This window comes from Caenorhabditis elegans, chromosome IV (genome assembly GCF_000002985.6).
Source record: "Caenorhabditis elegans chromosome IV".
Lineage (NCBI taxonomy): Eukaryota > Metazoa > Nematoda > Chromadorea > Rhabditida > Rhabditidae > Caenorhabditis > Caenorhabditis elegans.
Window position 1 is genome coordinate 16,423,233 of NC_003282.8, and position 14,814 is coordinate 16,438,046.

Below are 14,814 nucleotides of genomic sequence, written 5' to 3' on the forward strand. Positions count from 1 at the left end.
TTGCGATTTTACTAATTTTTCATCTTTTTTCGAATTGGATAACATTTTCATCCGAAAAAAGAGAAAAATACAGGCAAAATTGAAACTATTGGAAAAATCCATAAAAAAAGCAGTGTAAAAGGGGCGGAGGAAAAACCTGTGCGGCAGTGTTGCGAAGCTACGCTCCGCCCCCCACTTTCTGTGCGACAAACTTTTTTTTGCAAAATTCAAGGATCGATAAATAAATTTTAATAGTATGGATTCAGTTATAAGATTTTTTTGCCAAATTCTACGATAAATATGATGTATGTGGGTCTCGCCACGCTTTTTTGAACGTAGCTTTAAACTACTGTATATCAGGGGTGGACGGCAAACAGCGGCCAATTGCTGGTAATTTGCCCATTTGCCGGAAAATATCGTTTGCCTAACACCCCTGTTGATATACTTTTATGTAGCTTCCTTAAAAATATATAAAACGTCGTTTTCAATTAATTTGTACAAAAAAATGCTGTCTGAAACTCGGAATTTATGTTATTTTCTATAAACTTTTTTTAAAATCGTTTCGCATTTAAAAAATTCCTATCCACTGCAACTTTTTCCTCACGAGGGACGAGGAAAAGTGGTTTCTAGGCCATGGCCGAGGGGCCGACAAGTTTCAGCGGCCATTTATCTTGCTTTGTTTTCCGCCTGTTTTCTTTCGTTTTTCATCGATTTTTTTCGTTTTTTCTTAATAAAACTGATAAATAAATATTTTTTGCAGATGCTAAAACAATTTCCAAGTTAAAAAATCATGTATTCAGTGGGCAAGCAGCGGTGAAAGTGGGCATTGTAATATGATGGATTACGGGAATACAAAACCTAAACTTTTTCTGAAACATGATACATATGATGCTTAAATGCTGAGACTACCTGATTTTCATAACGAGACCGCTGAAAAAGTTTTGAGGTTTCCAAAATTCAACTTTTTTGGTGAAAAAGTCGAGATTTTCGTACAAAAAGTTGAATTTTGAAAACCACAAAACTTTTTCAGCGGTCTCGTTATGAAAATCAGGTAGCTTCAGCATCTAAGCATCATATGTATCATGTTTCAGAAAAAGTTTAGGTTTTGTATTTTCGTAATCCATCATATTGCATTGACCACTTCCACCGCTGCTTGCCCACTGAATACATAATTTTTTAACTTGGAAATTGTTTTAGCATCTGCAAAAAATATTTATTTATCAGTTTTATTAAGAAACAACGAAAAAATTCGGTTAAAAAACGAAAGAAAACAGGCGGAAAACAAAGCAAGATAAATGGCCGCTGAAACTTGTCGGCCCCTCGGCCATGGCCTAGAAACCACTTTTCCTCGTCCCTCGTGAGGAAAAAGTTGCAGTGCTATCCAAACTCCAATTTTGTATGAAAATTCTCCCCAATTTTTTCCAGCTCCTCCCCAAAAATGGTTGGTTCCTTAAAACTCGACGAACTCCTTTCCCTACCACAAGTCCACGTTAAGGACATTAAATCACTAACTGATAAGCTTCAAAACATCGTCTCGGGCGGTGCAGATCAACTGATGGTCATTTCGGATTTCGACTTTACACTGTCCAGATTTGCCGATAAATCCGGCAATCGATGCTCATCGTGCTATTGTGTATTCGATAGTGCTGTTGGAACGAATAATCCGGAATGGTGTCGGAAATTTGTCGGATTGTATCATAAATATGGTCCAATTGAGCACGATCATTCTCTGAGCATTGAGGAGAAGGTTCCGTTTATGGAAGCATGGTAGGATATCGAAAATCTGGGTTTTTTAGTGAAAATTTGAGATTTTTAGTGAAAATTTGAGATTTTTAGTGAAAATTTGAGATTTTTAGTGAAAATTTAAGATTTTTATGGAAAATTTGAGATTTTTAGTGAAAATTTGAGATTTTTAGTGAAAATTTGAGATTTTTAGTGAAAATTTTAGTTTTTTAAGTGAAAATCTGGGATTTTTACTTGAAAAATCGTGAAAAAACCTGAAAATTGAGCTTTTAGTGAAAATAACTACTTGAATATGAAATTTTCAGCTTAAAAATCCATATTTAGACGAAAAATTACGGTTTTCAGTCTAAAAAAATTGAAGAAATAACTGAAAATTGAGATTTTCATGAAAAATTCGTATTTTTCGGTGAAAAATCGATAAAACAACTCGAAAACGCACTGATTTTTCGATTTTTAAGTATAAAAACCGAACTTTTCACTCTAAAATTGATCGTTTCTCAACTGAAAATCGAATTTTTTGAGAAAAAACAATCCCAATGAATGAAAATTCATACTTTTTGGAAATTTTTGGTGAAAAATCGATAAAATAACTGTAAAATTGGGCTTTTTTGGTAAATAACTGTAAAATTGGGCTTTTTTGGTTTAAAAAAATCGATTTTTAAATCAAAATTTAGCTAGGATTACTAAAAAATCCACACAATTCTTTGCAGGTGGCAACAATCTCACGGACTAATTATTCAAGGAGGATTCAAGAAACAGGCTATTGATGACTATGTGGCACATTGTAATATTCAATTGAGGTACTGCAACATGTGTGCTTACCTGCTACGTGGCCGAGAAATGCGGAAAAATTCGGCCACCACAAGTTTTTTCGCGGCCACCGAAATTTTTACAGGAGAAAAATGGGGGGTTTATTGGCGATTTTTGGTAGAAAAAATTTTTAATCAATTATTTTTCAGAAAAAAATTTTTCGGAAAAAAACTTCAAATCAGGCCAGTTTCCACATTTTTAGTAAAAAATTATAAAAATTAAAAATTAAAAAAAAAACTTAAAAAAAAAAATTTTTCAGCAAAAAATTATTGATTTTTTCCGCAAAATTGATTTTCTACAAAAAAAATCGATTTTTCCAAAAAAAAAAATTGATTTTCCAGGAGAAATAATAAGAGATTTTTCAATTAAAAATTTTTTTTTCAGCAAAAAAACCTCAAATTCGGGCCATTTTCCTAAAATTTTGACCATAAAATTTTACCCCAAAAACCTAACATTTTGACCATTTTTCATAATTTTAGTAGAAAAATAAAAATTTCCAAAAAATATTTTTTCAGCAAGAAATAATTGATTTTCTACAAAAAATCGATTTTTTTTCAAAAAAAAAACCAAATTTTCCGAGAGAAGATGCCAATTTTTGAGAAAAATTGATTTTTCAATTAAAAAAACCTAAAATTTTGGTCATTTTTCATATTTTTAGTAGAAAATTATAAATTTTAATGTCTGAATAAATAAATATTTTCATTTTTTTAAATTCACTGCAACTTTTTCCTCACGAGGGACGAGGAAAAGTGGTTTCTAGGCCATGGCCAAGGGGCCGACAAGTTTCAGCGGCCATTTATCTTGCTTTGTTTTCCGCCTGTGTTCTTTCGTTTTTTACCGAATTTTTTTTGTTTTTTCTTAATAAAACTGAAAATAATATTTTTTGCAGATGCTAAAACAATTTCCAAGTTAAAAAATCATGTATTCAGTGGGCAAGCAGCGGTGGAAGTGGTCAATGTAATATGATGGATTACGGGAATACAAACCCTAAACTTTTTCTGAAACATGATACAAATGCTGCTTAGATGCTGAGACTACCTGATTTTCATAACGAGACCGCTGAAAAAGTTTTGAGGTTTTCAAAATTCAACTTTTTGTGCGAAAATCTCGACTTTTTTATCAAAAAAGTTGAATTTTGGAAACCTCAAAACTTTTTCAGCGGTCTCGTTATGAAAATCAGGTAGTCTCAGCATTTAAGCATCATATGTATCATGTTTCAGAAAAAGTTTAGGTTTTGTATTCCCGTAATCCATCATATTACATTGCCCACTTTCACCGCTGCTTGCCCACTGAATACATGATTTTTTAACTTGGAAATTGTTTTAGCATCTGCAAAAAATATTTATTTATCAGTTTTATTAAGAAAAAACGAAAAAAATCGATGAAAAACAAAAGAACACAGGCGGAAAACAAAGCAAGATAAATGGCCGCTGAAACTTGTCGGCCCCTTGGCCATGGCCTAGAAACCACTTTTCCTCGCCCCCCGTGAGGAAAAAGTTACAGTGAAATTAAAAACAAAATTTCCAAAAAAAAATTTTTTTTTTAATTCCGAAATTTATTTTTCCAGAGACAACGCCGACATAATGATGAAAAAGATGACGAATCACGCGGTGCCATTCATCATTTTTTCCGCCGGAATCGGAACAATCATCGAAATGTACCTCCGACATAAATTCGGCCGAGTCGAATCGAACACCCATGTCGTGTCGAATATGATGGGATTCGACGACGACGGATATGTTAACTCGTTCTCCGATCCTCTGATCCATGTTTTCTGCAAGAATTCATCGGTTATGCCGGCGGATCGCACGTTTTCCGAGCAAATTGAGGGAAGGAAGAATGTGATTCTGTTGGGTGATAGTGTTGGAGACGCTTTTATGGATGTTGGTGTTGAGGAGGAACAAGTTTCACTCAAAATCGGATTTGTTAATCATGATGTGAGGAGCATTTTTCAACGGAAAATCTAGAAAAAATCGATTTTTCCACATTTTTCCCGGAAAAAATCCGGTTGACGCAGTATTTTTTCTCGCTTTTTTACATGTTTTCCCAAAAAAAAAAAACTCAGAATGTCACGCTCCGCCCACAAAATGGATGTTTCCATAAAAATGGGCGTGTTTTACATGCCCCGCCCATGAAATGGAAGTTTCCACCGAAATGGGCGTGTTTTCACATGCCCCGCCCACAAAATTGATGTTTCCACCAAAATGGGCGTGTTTTTACATGTCCCGCCCACAAAATTGATGTTTCCACCAAAATGGGCGTGTTTTTACATGCCCCGCCCATAAAATTGATGTCACCACCAAAAGGGGCGTGTTTTTACATGCCCCGCCCATAAAATTGATGTCACCACCAAAATGGGCGTGTTTTTACATGCCCCGCCCATAAAATGGATGTTTCCACCAAAATGGGCGTGTTTTTCACAAGCCCCGTCCATAAAATTGATGTCACCACCAAAAGGGGCGTGTTTTCACATGCCCCGCCCATAAAATGGATGTTTCCACCAAAATGGGCGTGTTTTTACATGCCCCGCCCACAAAATTGACGTTTCCACAAAAATGGGCGTGTTTTTTACATGCCCCGCCCATAAAATTGATGTTTCCACTAAAATGGGCGTGTTTTCACAAGCCCCGCCCACAAAATTGATGTTTCCACTAAAATGGGCGTGTTTTCACAAGCCCCGCCCATAAAATTGATGTTTCCACTAAAATGGGCGTGTTTTCACAAGCCCCGCCCACAAAATTGATGTTTCCACTAAAATGGGCGTGTTTTCACCAGCCCCGCCCACAAAATTGTTGTTTCCACCAAAATGGGCTTGTTTTTTACATGCCCCGCCCATAGAATTGATGTTTCCACCGAAATGGGCGTGTTCTCGCAAGCTCCGCCCATATAATGGCAAAATTTTCCCCGAAGACAATGGAATCAGAACTAGTAACCCGTGTGAATCTCACTTTTTCAAATGTTTCCTTGAAAAATTAAAATTCAGAAGCCCCGCCTACTTTTTGGCGCGAAAATTCAAACTTTCCTGAAAAACCCCGAAAAGGGCGGAGCCTGAAAAACACGCCCATAAAATGGTTTTTGTTTCCAAGTGGGCGTGTCTTTGAGGCAGCCCACTTCTTGGCAGGAAATTTTTTTTTTTGAAGATTTTACGAAAAAAAAAACTCGAAAAAGGACGGAGCCTAACGGAGCCAAGCCACGCCCATAACATGGTTGTTTTGGCCAAAGTGGGCGTGTCCGAACAAGCCCCTCCCATTTAGAACCGCGCCTTGCAAAATTCTAATGGGCGGAGCAAAACAGCCATTAAATGGGCGGGGCTTGTTTGAACACGCCCACTTTGGATAGAACAACCATTTTATGGGCGTGGTCTGGATCAGTTAGGCTCCGCCCCTTTCTGATTTTTTTCGTAAACACTTTTGAAATCGAAATTCTGAAATTCCCAAAAAAAAATTAGTGCAAAACCATATTTTGCCGAAAATTTTCGGCAATTTGCCGGCTTGCCGGTTTGCCGGAAATTTTCAATTCAGGCAATTTGCCAATTCGCCGGAAAAAGATCGTTTGCCGCCCACCCCTGGAAACAACCATTTTATGGGCGTGGCGTATCGTGCTGAACTAGTGAAAACTAGAAATTTTGAATTTTCGCGCCAAGAAATGGGCGGGGTTTCGATAACTCGCCCCCACTTCTTGGTACAATCGAAAACAAAACCCCAATAATTCTGATTTTTTCAGGCTGACAAGCTCGTCGACAAATATCTCAACTATTTTGACATTGTCCTCGTGGACGATCAATCGATGGATATTCCCAATCAGATTTTGGAGGCGATTTATAATAATAAAAATTACTGAATTATTCGTTCCTTAAAAAAAATGTTTTTTCCCAAAAATTCTCATTTTTCAATTTTACCCCCCACCAAAAAAACCCCCGATTTTTCATTGTTTTCCCTGTTATTTTTCCTTTTTTTTTCCCAATTTTTACTCATTTTCCTCCGTTTTTACCAAAAAAAAAATCAAATCTGGAATATCAGAACAGCTTTAAGATTTCCACTCTTTTTTATGGCATAATTTTTTTTTTCTCCGCATTTTCACCATTTTTTCTTTTTGAAAAAAAAATTTCCAATAAATTGTTAGCTGCTTTTTAAGATATTTTTGTTGGCAATTTTGGGGAAAAATCATCAATATTGAATAGAAACTTCGTAGCCTAGGATTTCCAAGTTAGGCCACGTGGCCTAGGTTTTGCAAATTCGGCCACGGGAGCATTGACGGACAAAATGGAAATGTGCTAATTTTAATTCCATTCATCTGTACAAAAAAAAAGAGAAAAATCGGAATTTCCAGTGAAAAAACCACGTGGCCTAGGTTTTGCAAGCTCGGCCATGACTTTTATGTAAAAAAATGTCGAATTAAACTTTTATTACAGGCTATTTACGAGAAATGCTTAAATTTAAAATACAAAGGTAGGATTTCAAGCAGTGGCCTAGGTTTTGCAAGTTCGGCCACCGAATTTAAATTTAAACAAATGGTTAGATTTTCCCAATAATGCAAATTAACAAGTTTACAACAGTTTTTATTCAAAAATATCATAATTCGTTCGAAAATCTCAGTATTCTCTATTAAATCACCGCGTGGCCTAGATTTTGCAAGTTCGGCCACAAAATTCAATAATGACTTTAACCAAACGATCTAGAATTTCAACGGAATTTCACTTTTTTCAAACTGTATTCAAAACTGTCAAAAAAATTAAAAGTTCAATTGAAATAACCCAGAATATTCAACTAAATCGCCGCGTGGCCTAGGTTTTTCAAGTTCGGCCACTGGCATTTTTTTTATTAAATTTTGAATATTTCCACAGCGAAAAATAGGTCAAAAAAGTTAACAACGCTTTTAACTGATAGAAAATTGAATTTCACTTGAAAAACCCCCCAAATCTTCAATTAAATCGCCGCGTGGCCTAGGTTTTGCTAGTTCGGCCATGAGATTTCAAACTGAAAATAAATTTTCTTTGAAAAAGTAAATATTTTCACCACCAAAAATTGACGAGTTATAAGTAAAAGTGCCTGTGAAAAAACATGTTTTCCGTCTCAAATTGAACCCAAAAAAAAGTGATTTTTAACCCATTTCTCTAGCACTCTCCACCAATTCCACACTATTTCTTGTTCCATCAAATCCCTCTTTGTGGCCTAGGATTCTCTAGTTCGGCCGCGTGGCCTAGGTTTTGTAGATTCGGCCATGGGAGAAGCATTGACCGACAAAATGAAAAGTTACCAATTTTTCCAATCATTAATTTTTACGAAAATGACCAAAATCAGAATTTTTAGTGAAAAATCACGTGGCCTAGGTTTTGCAAGTTCGGCCACGGAAGTTTTTCTTCAAAAATATCAAGCAAACCTTTTATTTTAGGTTATTTACGAGAAATGCTCAAATTTATGCGAAAAAATAGGATTTCAAGCTGATAGCCAGGTGGCCTACATTTTGCAAGCTCGGCCACCGATTTTTTTTAATGGTAAGATTATCACGAAAAAATCAAAATGAACAAGTTAATAACAATTTTGATTAAAACATATACCAATTATTTCGAAAATCTTAGTATTTTCTATTAAATCGCCGCGTGGCCTAGGTTTTGCAAGTTAGGCCACGGGAGCGTTAACCTAAAATGCCAAGTTTTCTCACAAAAATTGACCTTTTCAAGTTTTTTTTCGAAGAAAACTATAAATAAGCTCAAAAATGTCAAATTTTCCCGCTAGATCACCACGTGGCCTAGGTTTTGCAAGTTCGGCCACTGAAACTTTTCTTCAAAAATTTTAAATATTTTCACAACGAAAAATCACGCCAGAAAAGTTAATAATGCTTTTAACGGAAAGAAAAATAAATTTCACTTGAAAAACCCCCCAAATCTTCAACTGAATCGCAGCGTGGCCTAGCTTTTGCTAGTTCGGCCATGAGATTTCAATCTGAAAATAAATTTTCTTTGAAAAAGTAAATATTTTCACCAAAAATTGACGAGTTACAAGTAAAAGTGCCTGTGAAAAAACATGTTTTCCGTCTCAAATTGAACCCAAAAAACAGTGATTTTTAACCCATTTCTCTAGCACTCTCCACCAATTCCACACTATTTCTTGTTCCATCAAATCTTTTTTTTTTTCTGGTGCTGGGCTCACGGAGCCAAACAGCTGTTTTGAAGGGATGTGTGCTTGTTGCATTGATGACATGGAATTCCGATCAACACCTGGGGTCAGATGGCTTTTTTATTTTTTGAAAGAAATTTTGCTCTCCGAGCTGCTCCGAGAGTTTCTCACATTTTTTTGAAAATGTTGTTTTTTTTTCGTTTTTTTTAAAGAATTTCGTATTTCAAATTAAATTTTTTTTGGTTATCCGTGAGAATTTAATTAGCCAATAAATGGGCGGAGCCTATTTTTATATTTTTTAATACATATTTTTTTGCTCTTCTTAAAAAAATGGGAACAATTTTTTTCAGATCCTGAAAAAAAGTCGATAATGTTGGCAATGGCAAGAAAGAAATTGAGTCTCCGGCGGTAAGTGTTCGAAATTTTTTTTTGAAAACTGCAAGCGCGCCCCATTGATAATTTTGATAATTTTTGTTGTTCACTTGAATTCTTTTTTTTAACTGTTTCATTAAAAAAAACCGAGAAAAAAACGAAATTCAGAATTTTTTGTTAATTACACTAATATGAAATGGAACTTGAGGAAAAATACAAAACAAATTTTAAATATAGTTAATTCTGGTAGATCAGAAAAATGTGCAAAGAATTGCAAAAAAAAAATTTAGTATAAAAAACTAAATTGAAATAAGCATAAATTTGTTAAGATAAATTGCTAAAAATGGAAAATAAAACTAATTTTTTAAAATTTTCCACTGTTGATATAGAACATTTGAACGTTTCCTGTTTATAAAAATCAATGTATCAAGTCCATATTTGCAAATAATTTTGAAATCTACAAAAAGTTGATTGTTATTTATGAGAATGATAATAAAAAGTAATTTTCTTATGCGATTCTAGTCAACCAAATCAATTTTTTTCGTAATTTTCAGTTCAAATGGGTAAATTCATAGATAAAACTTTGTTTTACTACTGGGTCAGTTTTAAAGATCAATTTAAATTTAAAAAAATAAAAAATTATATAAATTTTATTTAGACTTTTCAATTTTTTACTGTTTCATCTTAAATATTTCAACTGGTTTTCTTTTTGATAATTGATGATCTTCCGAAATTTTTTTTCTCTCAAAAAGTAGACTACAAATTTATGACAAAATCAAAGTCTGCTCAATTTCTTAGCTAGGAAAATGTTAAGAAATTTTATTTTAAAACATGACCAGCTTACCACTAAAGGTGTTTCCTTTTTAGGAACAAGTACAGTTATGAAAACAACACAACATTTTTGAGAAATCTGAAAATTTGTGTTCTAGCTGAAAATATTGATTTAAAGTACCCTTGTATCTCAGGAAAAAAACATTTTTCGCAGAAAAAACATTTAATTTTTAATAAAAAATATTATACTGTTTGAGCTTGAATATTTAACCGTTCGTTTTTTCTAATTTATATTGAGGTTTCAACAAAATTTGGAATACACGGGGTTTAAAAACACACAACAACTTTGAAAGTTTGCTTCATTTTCTCAATTCTTTGTGAGAGAAATCAATATTTAAAAAATTGCCAAAAACTCTTAAAAGTACTATTTAATCGAAAACATTTCAATATCTAAATTCTGGATCATCAATCGAGCAACATTAAATCCGCCAACAATGTTTTTTTTGCAACTGGGCTTCGAAAATTCACCGACAATACGCTCATTTGAAAGCCAAGTAAAAAAAATCAAAAAAAAAAACAGAATTGTTTTTCCCTTCTATATTCTTATCAAAATAATTCCGAAAAAGCGAAAATGTCTAACTTTTCACCCCGAATTTTTTTACAGTCTCACCCAATTTTTTCGAATAGTTTATTAAATTGATGTTCAATAAGACTCCAAAAGTTTAAATAATGTGTTGTTTTTTGTATAGTTATGTGTTGGAATTTTTAAATATTAAATTTCCCCACTTCTTTTGCCCGAAATTCAAACTCTAGCAGTAAAGATGGCTCAACTTTCTTCAAATTAGGTTTAGAATTCAAAACAGAAACAAAAAATATTTTTTTTAAAAATGCACTGTTTCATTAATAACTTATTTTGAATGTTTTTATTTTTTTATTTAATGTTCGTTTTTCCCTTTTCTTTGTAGTTTGTGTGATAATTGGGGGTCCTACACTCCAACTATTACACCCCCTGTGAACCCCTGAAACCTCAGACAAAAAACCCGGAAATTCGATATTTTCAAAGACAAAAGCTTGACACCAACCATTTCATTTCTAGCTTTGAACTTTCTTTTTTTCCTATTTTTCTCTATTTCAAAAGTTTTTCTAACAAAAATGATGAGAATTAATGGATTCGGGAAGAAATTATCGGCCAAACAAATGCGCGCCAAGTTTGAAAGGCAAACTGAGTGTGATTTCGATGAGTTGTGAGTTGGAAACTGGGGTTTAGAATTTCAAGAAAAAATAAGAACACAATTTAGAATATTGAAACTTTCAAAAAAAAAATGCTTAAAGTGAAACAGTAAATTTTTTTTGAAAATTTCCAAAAAAACTTTATTTGGATTTTTATGTGATTTCTGAAATTTTTTGAAAAATGATCCAGTTGGTACTGTAAGGTTATATATTTTTCAATTTAAACAATTTTCTGATATTTTTTTAAAGGCAGGGCTTTCGTGAATTGCAAAAAATAAAAACCACTAACTGAACAGTACATTTTTCTTTTAGAAGGGTCCACCACATATTCTGTCATTTTACTTAAAATGTCGAGGAGACTAACCATGATATTCAAATTGAGAATAACATCTGAAAAACATTAAAAATAACATTGAAACAGTAGAATTTTCGTTTCAATTCTTTTCTGCAATATCTCAAAACTCTACATTTTATTGGAAGCAACAAGCATTGGAGTTTTTTTTGCTAAACATTAAATAAACTTTTTGAAATTGAATTGTACTCTAGGTGAAGCAATAGGTAGAAAACAATTTTAAGGAGCACATCACTTGTGAGGTTTTAGGTTAAACTCAGTAAAATCAGTAAGTTTGTAAAAGGTAATATCTTTTCGATTAATCAATAATTTTTAATCAACGCTTCGCAAGTTTAAATTCAAATTCAGTTGTTTGAACCTACGAAAGTCTAATTCTATCGCATGAGAATAGTTTTTTGGCAAAAATTCATATTGAAGTGTACTTTATCAAACAGTAGAATTTTTGTTAACTTGTTTTGATAATTCAATATTTTTCCCACTTTCCTCCCAAATATTCATAAGATTCTTTATGGTTAAACCTAAAAAAACAGTGAACGTTTAAACTTCTCTAAAAACTTCAGAAATGGATTTAATTTGAAACACAAATGTTTTGATTCTCGAATTAAAAATACACGTTTCCCATAATTTTAAAAACTATATTTAGATTTATTTTTGACAGATTTCTGAGTGATGGAATTGGTATTCGAGAAAAACTCACATTTAAGTGTTCCTATTGAAACAGTATATTTTTCGTGAAATGTTTTTCCATTTTTTTTATTTGGCTATAGTTTTGAAATTTCTAGATTTGTATGTATGTTTACTGAAAAAGTTTGTAACAAAAAAAATAATTTAACTGTTTTTCTTGAGTTTTCAACTCTACGTTGGAGACATTTTTGACATGAAACGAAATCATTCTTAATATTCTAGAAAAAGTAAAAAAAGTATACTTTCCAACTTTTTTTGTGAATTTTTGCGAAATTTATCTTAAAACCGTATTTAGTGGAGAATAAATATATTATTCGAATTTCCCAATGAACATGAAAACATTCATAAACCAAATAAACATTTTGAAACAGTGAGATTTTATTTCGAAAAATTGGAATTTTTCAAAATTCCACATTATTTTGTAACTATGGAATTTTGGAAAAGCATGGAGCAATATTTTAAACTCTCTGAAAATCTGAAAAATATTTATTGAAAGAGTAGGTAAATTTTGGAAGAAGTTTTTTTTTGCTGGAAACATTTTTAATCTACAATAAAATTATTATTATTTTTATTATAAAATCCGAGAAAACACATTGAAATGGCTAAAATAAAACAGTAGAATCAAGTTTATATTTATATTTATAAATGCTTAATAAAAATTCAAGTTGAAATTTCAATTTTCAATGCTAAAAGGAAAAAAACACAATAAAATTTCAACTGGTTTTGTAACTCTCGAATTTTCGAAAAGTGTTGCATTATATTTTAAGCCCCAAAACTGCTCAAAAAATATATAAATTTAAAATTATCTAAATTATTTGTTTCTGCGGAATAAGAGGCCCAAAAAATGTAAAAGTCTCAAATTATTAAGAGGAAAAGTTTTAACTAATATATTTAATTAAAAACCAACAATAAAAACATTTCCGAGAAACAGTAAAAAAACAATTTTTTCCAACTTTTTTTGCTGTTTCAAACGCACCAGAAATAGGTTAAAAATGCATTCCAATTTCCAAAAAAACTTTTAATTTTTGCAGAAAAGAATCTCGAAAATGGCGTGAACCACCAGAAAAGGCTCTTCGTTTTGAAAATGTCATAATTCAAGACACAAATTTGCCATTTGAACAAGTCGAGGAATCGAAGAAAATGTTAGGAGATGCTCTGCAATTATGTGGAATTGAAAATGAAATTGCAAGTTTTATGAAACGGAAATTTGATGCTAAATATGGTAAGTATTATTATTTTATTTATTAAAAGGAATTTACAATATATTCTCTTTTTTTTTTAATTTTGAATAGAAATATCGATTAAAAACGTTTTTAAACTGAAATTTTGAACAAAAAACGAGTTGGTGGCCTAACAGAGAAAATTTCCAAAAATATATACTGTTTCAGAATGTTCACAAATTCAGTATATATTAATTTTCATCTATTCTATTGAGCGGTCTCAAGTATTATCTAGAAAAGTGTAATTGTTTTAGTTTTTTAAGCAATTATTATCCAGAGTTTTAAAATTTGTAATTTTTTCCAATATTTCCCCAAAAAAGTACATTTTTTCGATACAACATTTTTTGCTGATATAACAGTGTTTTAACCGTTTTAATACTGTTTCTTACCGAAAAGTGAAATTGAAATAAAATAAAAAACTATAAAACTAATTTTAAAATAAACTGGCAACCAAAAAAGCACTGTTTCACATCGTTGAGATATTTCGACAGATTAATTTCAGATTGTTTCGATTCGAGTGGTTGAAGATGGTTAAATTTTATCCCGAAATTCTTTTAAATTTTAAAAAATTAAAGAAAAAACATTCCAAAAACATTTGAATTAGATGTTGAAGAAAAAAATCAAAAATTTTCTTATTAACACAATTTTGCTGCAAACTGAAATTTTTGAAATTACTAAAAGTAAAATGCATAGCGCTTAAAAAAATTTTCATGACAAACAATTCCAAAAAGAAACATTTTTTGAGAAATGTAAAAAAAATACTGTTTCGCAAAATAAATAAATATCGCTAATTAAAATTTTTGTTATTCATGTAAGCAGTGTGAAAAAAAATCGAGTGAAAATTAATAATTTTTTTGTTGTCGTTGGCAATTATAAAATAATAAAAAAAAATAATAAAAAAACTGAGCAGTAGGTTTTGAAGCGGCCGACAATTTTAGGGTTTCGCTTTGCATTGCTGGAAAATTTTTTGACTTATATAATACTTTTTCGAATTCTTGTCAAATAATGTTATCGAATAGTAAACAATTCATAATCAAAGAAAATTTGCAAGAATTCACAGACTGACATGAAATTTCGTGAAACAATCTTTTTTTTTATTACGATTGCCGTTAATGCACTCTCAAGTTCTGATTTTAAAAACAAATTTACACACTTTCAAAATGTTGATATATGTTTTACTACAAAACAATTGTTTCAAATAACTTTCAAATTTTGATTGAAAAACTCACCAACAATGAAAGGCAAAATAAGGATAATTGTTCTCTAATTTCAGGTGGACACTGGCAATGTGTGGTTGGCAGAAACTTTGGCAGTCACCTGGATCCAATTCAATTTATTCATTTTACAGTTTCAAAAATCTCAGTGATTTTGTTCAGATGATGCAAGTGTGCTCTATTGTTGACTATAAAACTGTGAAAATTTTGAATGAATTTGTACATATTTCAAAACTATTTTCTAATTTTTCGGTTGTGGGCATCTCCGCTGGCTTCACGCCCGCATGTATAATATGGCGCGGAGCACCGAAAGTGTCGGCTGC

The 14,814-nt window shown here is 32.0% G+C and overlaps 2 protein-coding genes and 20 non-coding genes across 25 annotated transcripts; 15 read left to right on the forward strand and 7 right to left on the reverse strand.

The window, feature by feature from the left end:
• Positions 1-1,404: 1,404 nt before the first annotated feature.
• Y10G11A.1 (5'-nucleotidase) lies at positions 1,405-6,663 on the forward strand (the record flags this gene model as incomplete). Of its 3 annotated transcripts, NM_001268963.2 has the most annotated exons (4): positions 1,405-1,746; positions 2,433-2,522; positions 4,100-4,469; positions 6,256-6,663. In NM_001268963.2, the coding sequence occupies 4 exons, from the start codon at positions 1,418-1,420 to the stop codon at positions 6,370-6,372; spliced, it is 906 nt and encodes a 301-aa protein (NP_001255892.1). The 3 variants fall into 3 exon arrangements, 2 of the variants coding, with proteins under 2 accessions (NP_001255892.1, NP_001255893.1); NR_131668.1 differs by lacking the exon at positions 1,405-1,746 and having other exon boundaries at positions 2,432-2,522; positions 6,256-6,372; NM_001268964.3 differs by lacking the exons at positions 1,405-1,746; positions 2,433-2,522 and having other exon boundaries at positions 4,116-4,469; positions 6,256-6,372.
• Y10G11A.91 lies at positions 5,497-5,622 on the forward strand. The gene has a single exon (NR_101991.1). It is a non-coding gene; the product is annotated as an Unclassified non-coding RNA Y10G11A.91 (non-coding RNA).
• A 2,329-nt stretch (positions 6,664-8,992) lies between the features above and the next one.
• Positions 8,993-14,726, forward strand: dlc-3 (Dynein light chain). Of its 2 annotated transcripts, none has more exons than NM_001083248.6 (3): positions 8,993-9,056; positions 13,089-13,279; positions 14,551-14,721. In NM_001083248.6, the coding sequence occupies exons 1-3, from the start codon at positions 9,019-9,021 to the stop codon at positions 14,655-14,657; spliced, it is 336 nt and encodes a 111-aa protein (NP_001076717.1). In that variant the 5' UTR covers positions 8,993-9,018; the 3' UTR covers positions 14,658-14,721. The 2 variants fall into 2 exon arrangements, with proteins under 2 accessions (NP_001076717.1, NP_001076718.1); NM_001083249.4 differs by lacking the exon at positions 8,993-9,056 and adding an exon at positions 10,885-11,035 and having other exon boundaries at positions 14,551-14,726.
• 21ur-4958 lies at positions 10,086-10,106 on the forward strand. The gene has a single exon (NR_066420.1).
• 21ur-11092 lies at positions 10,586-10,606 on the reverse strand. Its single transcript, NR_066421.1, has one exon.
• Positions 10,731-10,751, forward strand: 21ur-7801. Its single transcript, NR_066422.1, has one exon.
• On the forward strand, positions 10,963-10,983 carry 21ur-15009. The gene has a single exon (NR_066423.1).
• On the reverse strand, positions 11,740-11,760 carry 21ur-1706. Its single transcript, NR_066424.1, has one exon.
• On the reverse strand, positions 11,741-11,761 carry 21ur-14329. The gene has a single exon (NR_066425.1).
• Positions 12,028-12,048, reverse strand: 21ur-6464. Its single transcript, NR_066426.1, has one exon.
• Positions 12,363-12,383, reverse strand: 21ur-2. The gene has a single exon (NR_066427.1).
• On the reverse strand, positions 12,922-12,942 carry 21ur-6534. Its single transcript, NR_066428.1, has one exon.
• Positions 13,479-13,499, forward strand: 21ur-14979. Its single transcript, NR_066429.1, has one exon.
• On the forward strand, positions 13,484-13,504 carry 21ur-5668. The gene has a single exon (NR_066430.1).
• 21ur-9827 lies at positions 13,782-13,802 on the forward strand. Its single transcript, NR_066431.1, has one exon.
• 21ur-11914 lies at positions 13,784-13,804 on the forward strand. Its single transcript, NR_066432.1, has one exon.
• 21ur-4703 lies at positions 13,785-13,805 on the forward strand. The gene has a single exon (NR_066433.1).
• Positions 14,084-14,104, forward strand: 21ur-10981. The gene has a single exon (NR_066434.1).
• 21ur-2211 lies at positions 14,085-14,105 on the forward strand. Its single transcript, NR_066435.1, has one exon.
• On the reverse strand, positions 14,137-14,157 carry 21ur-9675. The gene has a single exon (NR_066436.1).
• On the forward strand, positions 14,305-14,325 carry 21ur-6234. The gene has a single exon (NR_066437.1).
• On the forward strand, positions 14,513-14,533 carry 21ur-2621. The gene has a single exon (NR_066438.1).
• Positions 14,727-14,814: the final 88 nt, after the last annotated feature.

Coding starts and splice junctions, on each gene's coding strand:
- dlc-3 (NM_001083249.4), top strand. CDS start 10,944: ATGATGAGAATTAATGGATTCGGGAAGAAATTATCGGCCAAACAAATG. Junction 11,036..13,088: donor GAGTGTGATTTCGATGAGTT/GTGAGTTGGAAA, acceptor TAATTTTTGCAG/AAAAGAATCTCGAAAATGGC. Junction 13,280..14,550: donor GAAATTTGATGCTAAATATG/GTAAGTATTATT, acceptor CTCTAATTTCAG/GTGGACACTGGCAATGTGTG.